General features: G+C 47.3%; 2 protein-coding genes and 1 non-coding gene across 3 annotated transcripts; 1 reads left to right on the top strand and 2 right to left on the bottom strand.

The window, feature by feature from the left end:
* Window positions 1-59: 59 nt before the first annotated feature.
* pdia6 (protein disulfide isomerase family A, member 6) lies at window positions 60-5,164 on the bottom strand. The gene is made up of 13 exons (XM_023834732.2): window positions 5,031-5,164; window positions 4,057-4,198; window positions 3,671-3,728; window positions 3,456-3,582; window positions 3,148-3,254; window positions 2,694-2,839; window positions 2,497-2,611; window positions 1,993-2,133; window positions 1,822-1,906; window positions 1,504-1,576; window positions 1,128-1,286; window positions 867-963; window positions 60-705 (listed from the first exon to the last, which is right to left on the bottom strand). Exons 1-13 carry the CDS (start codon window positions 5,044-5,046, stop codon window positions 637-639), a joined length of 1,335 nt encoding a protein of 444 aa, XP_023690500.1. The 5' UTR covers window positions 5,047-5,164; the 3' UTR covers window positions 60-636.
* A 765-nt stretch (window positions 5,165-5,929) lies between these two features.
* Window positions 5,930-6,001, bottom strand: trnaw-cca (transfer RNA tryptophan (anticodon CCA)). The gene has a single exon. It is a non-coding gene; the product is annotated as a tRNA-Trp (tRNA).
* A 1,887-nt stretch (window positions 6,002-7,888) lies between these two features.
* On the top strand, window positions 7,889-10,814 carry kcnf1b (potassium voltage-gated channel, subfamily F, member 1b). Its single transcript, XM_023834730.2, has one exon. It carries the CDS (start codon window positions 9,110-9,112, stop codon window positions 10,553-10,555), a length of 1,446 nt encoding a protein of 481 aa, XP_023690498.1. The 5' UTR covers window positions 7,889-9,109; the 3' UTR covers window positions 10,556-10,814.
* Window positions 10,815-12,070: the final 1,256 nt, after the last annotated feature.

Raw genomic sequence — 12,070 nt, 5'->3', positions numbered from 1 at the left:
ACTTCAAGCTGAGTCAACACAACTCCAACCCACAGACACATCAATAAAAAAAACCCAACGACAAGTTCATTTTTATTATTTTTTTGTTTTTTTCCAGGGGAAAAAAGGTTTACCCAACATTTAAAATAAAATTGCATTGTAAGAAAAATATACAAGGTCGCCTATTCATTTCCTCTTCGCTTAACAATCACACATCGTAAGACATTCTCAAGTTGGGCATTAACTCAACACAAGTACAGCAGACTGTCAGTAACAGCTGAGCACAGCCAATCATTCAGAATAATGTCCTCTGTACTGGATTGGCAGGCGTGGCTGGGGAGGGGCAGCAGCTGACCAATGGCATCGCAAGCTGACCCAACCATCTGGTATTCAAAATAGGGAGTCTGTCCCCCACTGTTCATAATCAGAAACCACTGTGGGGGCTGGAGGAGCTCAGGCAAAAACCTCGCATCTCAGAGCTGCCGCTACTCCCCACATGCCACGTTTAGGGCAGCGGGCCGCAAAGAAAAAAAAAGGGGGGGGGCTTTAATTTATACTTTTGTTTGCGAAGTACAGTATTTAAGAAAAACAAAAAAATCCTGGTTTCTTCTCGTCCACGGGAGAGGAGGAACAGGCCGCACGGCCACAGTGCTGAACTCACAACTCGTCTTTCTCAAAGTCATCCAGCTCCACGTCGCTGAGGTCGATGTCATCCTCCGTGGGCAGCTGAGGGGCACAGGGAGCCATCAGGGCAAGGGGGGGGGCATCAAGCAGCAGCACTGACGTGCAGTTAATATGTTCTGTCTTTTGCGTGCTCCCTTCACTGAGAAAGGACCCGCCAGAGGGTGAACAGAGCCAGGCAGGTCACTGCTCCCCATCTCACTCACCTCCCCATCCTTGCCATCCCAGGGCTGGACGGTGTGAATTTTGGGAAGTCCTCCACCTCCAACTGTGGCTGTAGAGCCCCGCCCCATCGACAGGTCCCTGTTTGGGGGAGGAGAGAGCTTATCAGGCACAGATCCAAAAGTATGGTGCGTGTGTGTGTGTGTGTGTGTGTGTGTGTGTCCCAAGACAAAGTAAGCTCTGCTCAGCCGACATGATCTACAAGAACCCCAGTCTACGGTTCACCACAAAGAGGGTTCCGGCACCTGAGGAACTCGTGGATGCCCGTCTCGCTGAAGGAGCCCTTAAGCAGGGCGAACTTCATCTTGCGGGCGTTGATGGCCGCCATGGCGGGATATCCGAAGCCGCCGATGCCCAAAGCGGACTCCAGCTCCATCTGTGCTCCAGCCTCTGTCCACAGCCACCTGGAGGGGAGGAACACAGGAAAAGGGGGCATTTATCAGCCAAGTGGGGAGTCCTACAGACAGAGGTGGCCACTGGTCTGCAGAAACTACACACTGGACTGTCTTTATGATTCCTAAATCCGGAATGAAGGTCTTATATATAGGAGGTTACAGGATTCTGTATAATATTCTAAAAGCAAAGATGACTCTGAACTTCACCCGACCCTCAGGTACTGACCCCCACATCTTCTTCTTGTACTTCTCTGCCATCTTCATCATCACCTCCAGGTAGCCGTTCCTACCAGCAGCACCTGTAATGACCAAAAAAGCAACGGCGTCTTTACAGCGACGACCCAGAAAAAGGTGGATCATCCACAGTCAGAAGGAGGGTGAAAGCCAGCTGATGACAAGCTCGCCGATTTCAAGTTCGACAGCAATTCCCATAATGCACTGTTTTATCAACCCAGTCCTCAGGGACCCCGGACAGTCCACGGTTCTGCTCCCTCCCAGCCCAGTGTCCCTGAGGGCCGCGCTGAGAAACACAGCGGCATCGTACCAGTGTCCAGTATGTGAGGCAGCACAGCGATGATGCAGAGCTGATAGTCCTCACAGGTCTTCTTAAGGGTGTCCTCACTAAGGATCTGAGGGGCAGATGCGGTACAGTGAGTCCCTGAGGGGGTGCGACTGGACATCAGTCAACCCCCAGCTCCCAAAACAGTTCTCCCACCTCCAGCAGCTCCGGTGGGGGTGCGTTATCAGAGTAGAGGTCCACGGCCCGAGACACGATTTCGGCTCGGGACCGACCGCCATTGTAGTCTTCTGGCTCTTCGCCCTTGCGGAAGATTTTGATAGTAGGGAAGCCGCGGATCTAGGAAGGGAAAGGAAGCCGGACAGGTCAGAACCGCACCGTGTCGGGGCGAAAACCCCCTCTTCCACGACACGGTTGCCATCGGAAGGTGGCCAAGGGGCAGTTTACAGCCACGCCATCTCAGCCAGAGGCCCAGCGTTACACTGGCAAAAAACAGCACAGATCAGCAGTTCCGAATAACCTCTACCACGCTGCCAACAAAAAAAAGCAAGCTCATCACCTTAGGGTCAGGGGTAGGAAAACCTGCACGTTAACTGGGAAGACTGGCCAATTTCCCAGGACAGGGTGAGCTGTGGCATATGGCCCTGCATCCAGCCACCATCCATGCCAGTCTGGTCAACAGATGCCCAAGCCCACACTGACCCCGTAACGACTGGACAGTCCCTGGTGAACGGTGGCATCTACAGCTCCCAGGCGAACTTTGCCCTTGGTCTGCTCTCTGACGTCCGTGGCTGCGGCAGCCCACTCGGGCTCCAGACTGCGGGCAGAGTGACAGTGTGACAGTGAAAAGCTGGCAGAGTGTACACGTGCACTTCGCGCTTTTGGGGGCGGAGCCTCACTTCTTGCAATGGCCACACCAGGGAGCAAAGAACTCCACCATCCACACCTCCTCGCTGGCCAACACCAGCTGGTCAAAGTTGTCGTCCGTCAATTCCATCACGTCCTTCTTGCTCCCGCTGCCACTCCCGCTGCCACCGCCGCCACTCTGAGCATGCAAGACAGGGGTCAATGACTACCCACAATGCAACATTGCTCAACACTCGCAGCTACTGGCCACGGCTCACATTGGCTATGAACCCCCAAAAAGAAAGGTATAGCCCTCTTGGGATCAGAACCCAGGTCCTTAACTCTTCCTCACCCAGGCATGAGGGGTAGTGAAGGACCAACAAACGCCTTGTTGCCATGGAAACATCTCCCAATGCATATTCCACAAACGAGATGGCTTATAAATAGCACGCCACTTCGAATGAAACCAGCAGAGGTCATCAGAGCTCGGCCCGCCGAGAGACGCACCTGCCGCCCGTGGTCTGAGCCTCCCGTCTTCCCCGCCATGCGGTCTTTGACCAGAGAGCGTACGGCACTCAAAGCCGCCTCCACGATGGCCTGGCTGGTGCGACCGCCTGGAAGAAGCAGTCCAGAGATCAACAAATCAGCAGAAGAGAAGAAACGTCGGCTCTCAAACCCATGCAGGTTAAGGGTCTTATTGAAGGACACCTCTGCGGAGGATGGACCCAGCCGCCTTCAGAGTAAACACCACAGCCCTGCCCAAACATGCCAGCACAGAGCCCCCCCATCCATGCCAGGGTGGCAGCCCATGCTACCTTGGTATTCCTCTGGCTTGTTTTTGTTGGCGCCGAAGATCTTGATGGTGGGGAACCCCCGGATGCCATACTGGCCGGCGAGACTCTTATGCTGGTCAGCATCCACTGCACCCACCTTCACCACGCCCTGCGAGATGTTAAGCAACATGAGAAAGTAATGAGAGCGAGCAGCTCCAGTCATTTGGATACCTAGGGCCAGAGGGGGCGGGGCTTACATTCAAAGCAGTGGCAGCCTTCTTCCAATCGGGAGTCAGCCTCTGGCAGTGACCACACCTGAAGGAACATGTTCACCATTAGCCACTACAGCACATTCATGCCCCTATTATTACCAACGCAAGCCACTGGAAAACTGAACAGCTATTTCAACAGACCAGAGCAATCAAACACACATCTGGATAAGAACAGGAAGCATTTCACACACCAGCCAGATCAAGTCAACAGACACTGTTTGAACAGCAAAGGAGGGAAGGTTCAATACTTTATTTACAGAGCCAAATAAGACGATCCGCTGGGGGCCACCCCCAGTGCCACACCACCTTACTTCATGCTATGGGGAACTGCCTGGAGATTGGCTCTGGCGGGAGGCCCAGGGGACACTCACCAGGGGGCGTAGAACTCGATAAGCCAGAGGCTGTCGCTCTGCATGACTTCATGGTTGAAGTTAGACGCATTTAGCTCCACCACGTCGTCGCTGGGTGAGTAGAGGCCCTGCACAGCCAGGAGCAGTGAACACACCACCAGACCTGGAAAAAAAACGGCCCGATAAGAATTAAGTGGTGAACAAAACCATTGTTTACCACTGACGGGCAGGGTCCTGGGAACGCCCAGTACCAAGGCTAGCTGCAAGGATGCATTAGGGGGCTTCTCGCTGCTAAACTGCGCTGAGGACAAGCAACAAGCCTGCGCTGACACTCAGAGCTGGAAGATCCTCTCCCAGGATACTCCAGGCATGGTCTTTCAGAAAGTCCTAAGCATGAATCACACGGAATACGACATGTTCCGGTATTCTCGCGGTGCAGGGTGATGGCCGATCACCCAGTGAAGTGTTAAACATACTTCATTACCATCAACAAGTCTGCTTGCATCTGGCATAGATTAAAAAATATATACATCATAATGCGAGATGCGAGTTTCTTCGCCAGCAGCAGCACACACCTGCGATGAGGCCGTTTTTTAATGTTTCGTCGGTTTATCGCAGTCGTTCGTTAGCACATATACCGAGACCATGAGCAAATGCGACAACCGGGATTCATTCATGACCAGTATTTACTGGGAAAGCAGCCTATGGAGAAGCCTGCTACCGCTATGCCATCTTCTCACAGCATAGTGTTGCTTTCGGAGCTGTCAGGTATGCATGCAAGGCTATAACTTATTTAATACTATCAACTATATTAATGAAATTATAATTAAATAACTGGATCGCAAAAACAGAAGGCCACGACGGGGGTAATGTTGATGGTGGGGTGATTAATAAAACAGCAACCTACTAAATACTCATTTAACAAAAACTCAGATACACTTACCCCACCTAGATTTCAAATTGTAATAAAAAATAAAATGAAGACAGCTTCTTACCCACTAAAGACTCCATAACTGCTGCCGCTGTTCTACACCGCCTTTCTTCCCCCTAGATCCGCACGCGCCTCAGGTCCCAGATCCTGTGCACCCTCCGAAAGCGTTTTAAAAAAATAAAAAGTTGCACAAAAACCCTCGCCGTGGCCCGCTCTGATTGGTTGCCGTGTCCCGCTTTGATTGGCCGCGGGCCGTACGCGCTGCGGAGTGTCCAATGGGCACTCGCCGTGCACGGCATACGTTTCACGCCGGTCGAGTGGCGTGGAGCGCGGACAGTGGCAGGAGCGCGTGGAGTGTGCGGGTCGGTGGGGGCGTGACGGGAAACAGCCGAACAAGCATCAGTTGTAGTTCTCCACTAAAGCAGACCCATGCGATATATACACATATATGTTTTTTTCATGTGGATTATAATGTCGGTTTACATTCAGCATTCAGAATCAGGTTCTTTGGACAAGATGTTCACACACAGGGAATTTGTCTCCGATTATCAACGGCTTTCCTACTTATAGTATATTCATATATTGTTTAGATAATGCAATGGTCACGTACAATAGGGTTGATAAATGCAAGAGTGTAGTGCAATGAAATTCCTGTGATTAATTCCTTATAGACTGTCGCTTTTTCAAATTCTTAATTTTTCGTCACGCTAGGTATTTGCTGCATTCGTGCATTTTATTTATTTAAGAGATGTTTTTATCCAAACCAACCGTGCTTGGAGAAGGCAGGCTCACACTATACCTGGAGCAAGCGGGGCTTAAGGGCCCAGCACAGTGACTTAAACCGGCATCCTTATGATTACAAACACAGTGGCCTACCGCACACCGCCCCGTTAGTAAGGACTTGATGTCAGTGTCTATAGCGAGCCAGTTAAGAAAGAGAGGATGTAACATCAAAATATATCCTGACCTCGACGTGATTTGAACACGCAACCTTCTGATCTGGAGTCAGACGCGCTACCATTGCGCCACGAGGTCATATATATATATACGGTTGTCTTTAATCTCTATTTTCTTCAATCATTCTGTCATCATTTGTCTGCATATATTTCTGGGGTTTTTCTTTCCTATGCGCGTGTAGTCATCATAAAATAACTACAAATGTTCCTCCATCATTGAATGCCTTCTCCAGGGGTGCGTTTCTCGAACAACGACGGAAGTTAGCATTAACGATGCATCGTACTATGGTAGTTCAAACTAACCAACATCCGACCAACGACTGTTTCTCGAAACCGTCGTACCACAGTTGTTCGAACCACGTTAGTTAGTTAGTTAGTTAGGACTTATGTAGTTGGAACTACAGTGGTTCCAGCGCTGATTGGTCAGACTCACGGCAAGTCGTGCGCAACAACTAACAACGCACTTTCACAGCCGGTCGCGTACAAACACTCGCGAACTGTGTAAAATATATAATAATCACACACACACACATGTATATTTATTTGTGACATCAATTTCTGTCAGTCACATAACGCCAATAAAATGAAAATTAGCAATCGGGGAAAAATAATGCGACGCTCCTTGGAGTGATAAACAGAATAACTTTTATTCCGACGTTGTCGCTTACAGAATATTGTTATACTGGCTGACTGGAATACACAGGTGTGTGTAATAACCAAACATTACAGACGTAATTTCCCGAGAACAAAGGCATGGATTCGTATCTGGCCGCTGTAGTGTCATTCTGCTAACATTACCCACCCCTGTGCTAATTAATACTTTGCAGTCTGAGATTTGCTCACTACAGACAGTTACCGTACTTATGACCAGAGACCCACACAACAATTACGTTTCAAACTACATTTTCAGACAACTTCACATTATATGTGATCGTAGAGCTAAATTATTTCTTATTAGGTATTAAAGATTATTAAATTTCTTACTTACACGGTGACTATACCCTTATTGCACTGTATTTTCCACCATCGCTGACGAATTTACATATAACTACGCTTCTAACTACAGCTCGTGAGCTGTAGTTCGAACTACACAACTTAACGACAGTGTTTGCGAACGTTCGTTCGAACTATGGTTTCGAGAAACACCTGCGTCGTTCAACGATACATCGCACCACGTAAGTCCGCAGTATCGTTACCTATGTAGTTTGAACTATGGTTTCGAGACACACCTGCGTCGTACTTACATAGTTTGAACCACGCAAGTTGCTAACGTAGGTAGCAACGATGGTTTCGAGAAACGCACCCCAGACCGTGGACCTTTATGGTCCGGCCGACGGTCGAGTTTCTTCGCTGTCCCGTCCTGTTTCCGTACTAATTAACTTATTGCCACGGTTAGTTTACATAAACGAAGGCTTAATTAAGTAATCAGTTATTGCTGCCAGTGAAATATCATCCCTGAACATAGCTGTCAAGTCTCCCGTTTTGGCCGGGAAACTACCGTATTTTACCCCTCTTTCCCGCCGTCCTCCCGTATTAGTATTTTCCCGTAAATCTCCCGTATAATATAATTTTTAAAAAAATCCTCTGCTTCTCCAAACTGAACTGTCAGTAGCCTCGCGAAAACTGCCACCTGCAGTAATCCGCAGGTCATTTATAACATTAACCAGGTCATAAATGCGGAGGTTAAAATGGCAATGCTGTGTGCGAAAAACAACGTTAATTTGTCTGCAACAAATCTGTATAATAAGTCATTAGTGAATGAACATGAGAAATTAAAAGAAAATGTGTAATGAAAAAAAAATGTAAATGACAAGTGGTTATTTTAGATTTCTTGTACACCTGTCTTAAAACGTAAGGGATACTGGAGCTTGGTTGGGGTGGTGGGGTGGTGGGGTGGCTCGCGGTGGGTGCCGGAAAATTTCCCTTATTTTCGAATCCAAAACTTGACAGGTATGTCCCTGAATGACTCCGACAGTATTACTGCATGATTTTCCCGTTAGATCATACTATCATATTCCTCTTAAATATAACCCTGTGATATATCCCTTGTGATATTGGTAACTGTTGTTCGCTTCTATTCAAAGCACATTTGTAACTCAATGGTAACTGAGCATTGCTCTCGGTAGAGGGCGCTATTTGATCACTGTATTGATGGGTCGCTAATACAGCCTTTCTGTTTATAGATTAAGTCATCGGCGATTGAGGCTCCTGGACCGTCACATCACTGTCACTATATTAAACAATTTTTTTCACATATTTAAGCGTGTTTTTTAAAGTTATTTATATATTAATGATTGTAAAACCCGACTAATTTATTATAATATTTCAACAATTCTCTTCGTTGTGTTATTAATATTGTCTGTAGGAGTTACGTCTTAGTGCTACGTAGACTCTTAGTATGAACTAAAAACTGAATAGTTTGCCGTTCCTTTTATTGCAACTTAAACTGATTTGTCAAATATGTGTGGCATACTTTTACTGCAGTAATGAAAGATGGGAATAATGTCGGGCTGAGATTCCCCCAGTCAGAGAAACGGGCGTTTCCGAGTCAGAAGTGATATGACATTGTACTGTTCTGCTTCTGTCACACGGAGAAGGCAGTGCTGTCATCCGTGACGCTGTAATACAGAGATCATTTGTTACGTTTCACGGGAAATCGCCCAGATTATTGTCTGCCACCCTTTTTTCGCTCCCTCCCCTGCCAATTGGTAACTTTTCATTCACGCTTGTCGGGATTTGTGATTGTGGCGAGACTCGCTTCGCTTCAGCGACATGGCTGAAGCTGATGCTTCCTCTGCAGGGGAAAGACATTATGTGTGAGTGTCCGTGTGTCTGCATGAGTAGTGGGATTAAAAAAAGAGAATGAAAGTGAGAGAGAGGGAGAGAGGGAGAGAGGAAGGAGGAGGGTGGGAAGGTGGAGAGACCTGTTACTGAACTGCAGCTCTCTCCCCGGGAAAGCAAAGAGCTTGGTGCCAGGCGAGCACAAGTATAGCGCCTTTCTTCAGTGACCGACAGAGCTGCACTTGTGATGTTCCCCAATCCTGTGGACTACTACAATTTTTGCGCGCCTTTAAAAGTTATTTTTTCCTCATAAGGAAAGAAATTCGGCTTGCATTTATAGTGATATAAAGAACGACTGAAATTTCATCAATGTTTTGAAAACGACGATATTCATACCGAGCAAAACATGTGGGGAGTACCCAGGACTCGGTCCGGGGACTGCAATGGATCGCAAGCCAGTGAGGACACCGAGATCGTCGTGAACATCGGCGGAGTGAGGCAGATACTTTACGGGGACGTGTTAAACCGCTATCCCGAGACACGGCTGGCAGAGCTGGTCAACTGTTCCTCTGGGAATGTCGATGCTATATCGTCTCTGTGCGATGACTACGACCCGGGTAAAGGGGAGTTTTACTTTGACAGAGATCCGGACGCTTTTAAATGCATCGTCGAGGTGTATTACTTCGGTGAAATCCATATGAAACGGGGTTTCTGCCCCATTTGCTTCACCAAGGAGATGGAATTCTGGAAAGTCGACCCCAGCTTCCTAGACGAATGCTGTAAGAGTAACCTCAACGAGAAAGAGGAAGAGTTGGCGGAAATAGCCGATAAAGTAAAACTTATCCTGGATGACCTGGAAGGGGACCCAGCCGCTGGTCGCTGGGAGCGCTGCCAGAAGTTCCTATGGAAGCTAATGGAGAAGCCGGAGTCCTCGCTGCCTGCGCGGATCATCGCCATAGTGTCCTTCCTCTTCATCCTCATCTCCTCCGTGGTAATGTGCGTGTCCACCATCCCAGACGTGCAGGTGGTGGACGCCGAGGGGAATCACGTGGAGCACCCTACCCTGGATGCCATCGAGACGGCGTGCATCGGCTGGTTCACCGTAGAGTACATACTGCGCCTCATCTCTTCCCCTAACAAAGTGCACTTCGCCTTTTCCTTCATGAACATCGTGGACTTCATGGCTATCATGCCGTTCTACGTGGTGCTGACCCTCACCTACCTGGGCGCGGCGATGATGGAGCTCGCCAACGTGCAGCAGGCGGTACAGGCGCTGCGTATTATGCGCATCGCCCGCGTGTTCAAGCTGGCGCGCCACTCGTCTGGGCTGCAAACCCTAACCTACGCGTTGAAGAGAAGTTTCAAGGAGCTGGGTTTGCTGCTTATGTACATGGGTGTCGGTATCTTTGTTTTTTCGGCCTTAGGTTATACTATGGAACAGAGCCACCCAGAAACCCTGTTCAAGAGCATCCCACAGTCTTTTTGGTGGGCCATAATCACCATGACGACCGTAGGCTACGGAGACATCTACCCCAAGACCACTCTGGGCCGATGTAACGCCGCCATCAGTTTCCTTTGCGGGGTGATAGCTATCGCGTTGCCTATCCACCCCATCATCAACAACTTTGTCATTTACTACAACAAGCAGAAGGTGCTGGAGACCGCGGCCAAGCATGAGCTGGAGTTGATGGAGCTGCAGTCCGACGAGAGGACCGACAAAGTGCCCCGCAGGTGCCGAAGATCAACTGAGGCGGAGGGCATGTGGGAGAGCCCGGTGCCCGCCGCGCTCAGCGACACCTCGGTCCCGCTCCTGACGGACTGCAGCAGGACGCGGCTCCAGAGCTGTAAATGAACGCAAACCCATCGCCGCTGCCTGAACTGCTGTGCGATCAAAGGCGTTAAAGCCCATGCATCTTTCTGTCCATGTCACGCCTTGAACTTGAAGACACTATTTAATGTATTTTGTAATAAGCCCAGTAGCGGGGAAGGAAGTCGGTTGAGGAAGTTCTTTCCTTTGTTTTTAAAAATCATTTAAAACATCGCTCTTCTCTAACATGTATCAACTGTTGGATGTTCATTAAATGATTGTTTAATAAACAACTTGCATGAAACGCCTTTAGTCAGCGTAAAATGTGTTCTTGGAAATTGTGAAATCACCATCTTTATCAGTGCATTAATACCGACACGTTTTCATCAAGTTTAGCTTAAATAAATAACTTAAGAAATGCTTCATTATTCCAGACCATAAAATACCAATCAAATGTGAAGTCGTATTACACCCTGAAAATCAGTTCAATTTAATAAAATAATGTAGAATAACCATCAAGAAGCTTAACAGTAATGAGACAGTAAGAGAGCTAAACGGAAAGGCACGCGGCTGATCCGTATGTTTTTGTTCTTCTTTCAATTCATTCCACTAATGTTCAACCAGAGCCTTTTAACACAGAAATACCCTCCATGAATTTAAATGAGCCGATGATTATCCAAAAATTGTTCTGCACAGAGAATCAGAACAACGAAACTAGATTAATTAAAACACACAACGTATAGTGTAATGTGTTAAAAACACACAGACACACACACACATATATATATATATATATATATATATATATATATATATATATATATATATATATATATATATATATATATATATATGTGTGTGTGTGTGTGTGTGTGTGTCTGTGTGTGTCGCGAATATATATGTGTGTGTGTTTTCCTGTTCAGGAAAATCCCTGGAGCACGACATTAAGTTGAAATATTAAACTCTTCATGCGTTCACTGTGAGGATTTTCTGCGGTTTGGTAATTAAAAAGATTAGCAATATTTGAAACGTCCCAATCCCTGCGACCCTCAGCAGGACAAGCGGCTGGACACTTGTTCAGATATAATTTGTAAGCATCGTGCGTCTTGAATACTTTATGACTGGGTTTAAAAGTAAATGTAGGCAAGTTCAGCAAATAATTCGGGTATAGAATTACCGGGTAATTGCCTGTCTTTAATATTTTTAATACAGTACTGACAATTATACTGACGATATTAATGATAACCTATACATTTCCAAGGCACTCATTTTATTTCTATATGTGATAAATTTGCGATATAGTATTTATTTAACATAAGTTTGTTTCTGAATCCTAATTTTATATGACCCTATGGAAATGTTCTTTCTTTAAGACTTGATCGCGAAGTGCCTGAAACACGCAAATGAACAAGGACAAGCGTAACCTGAGCACGAATGTATGTTTTTGCTGCAGTAACATACTGGCAGCGGTACAGCCAAGAATGTGTAGAAGACGCCGCAATGTGTTTGACCACTTTTTCGTTCCCCACAAGGGCAAAATTTTATAAAAATCTGTCTTGT

The sequence above is a fragment of the Paramormyrops kingsleyae genome, chromosome 14 (assembly GCF_048594095.1).
Source record: "Paramormyrops kingsleyae isolate MSU_618 chromosome 14, PKINGS_0.4, whole genome shotgun sequence".
Lineage (NCBI taxonomy): Eukaryota > Metazoa > Chordata > Actinopteri > Osteoglossiformes > Mormyridae > Paramormyrops > Paramormyrops kingsleyae.
This window is presented reverse-complemented; position numbering and strand designations above follow the sequence as displayed.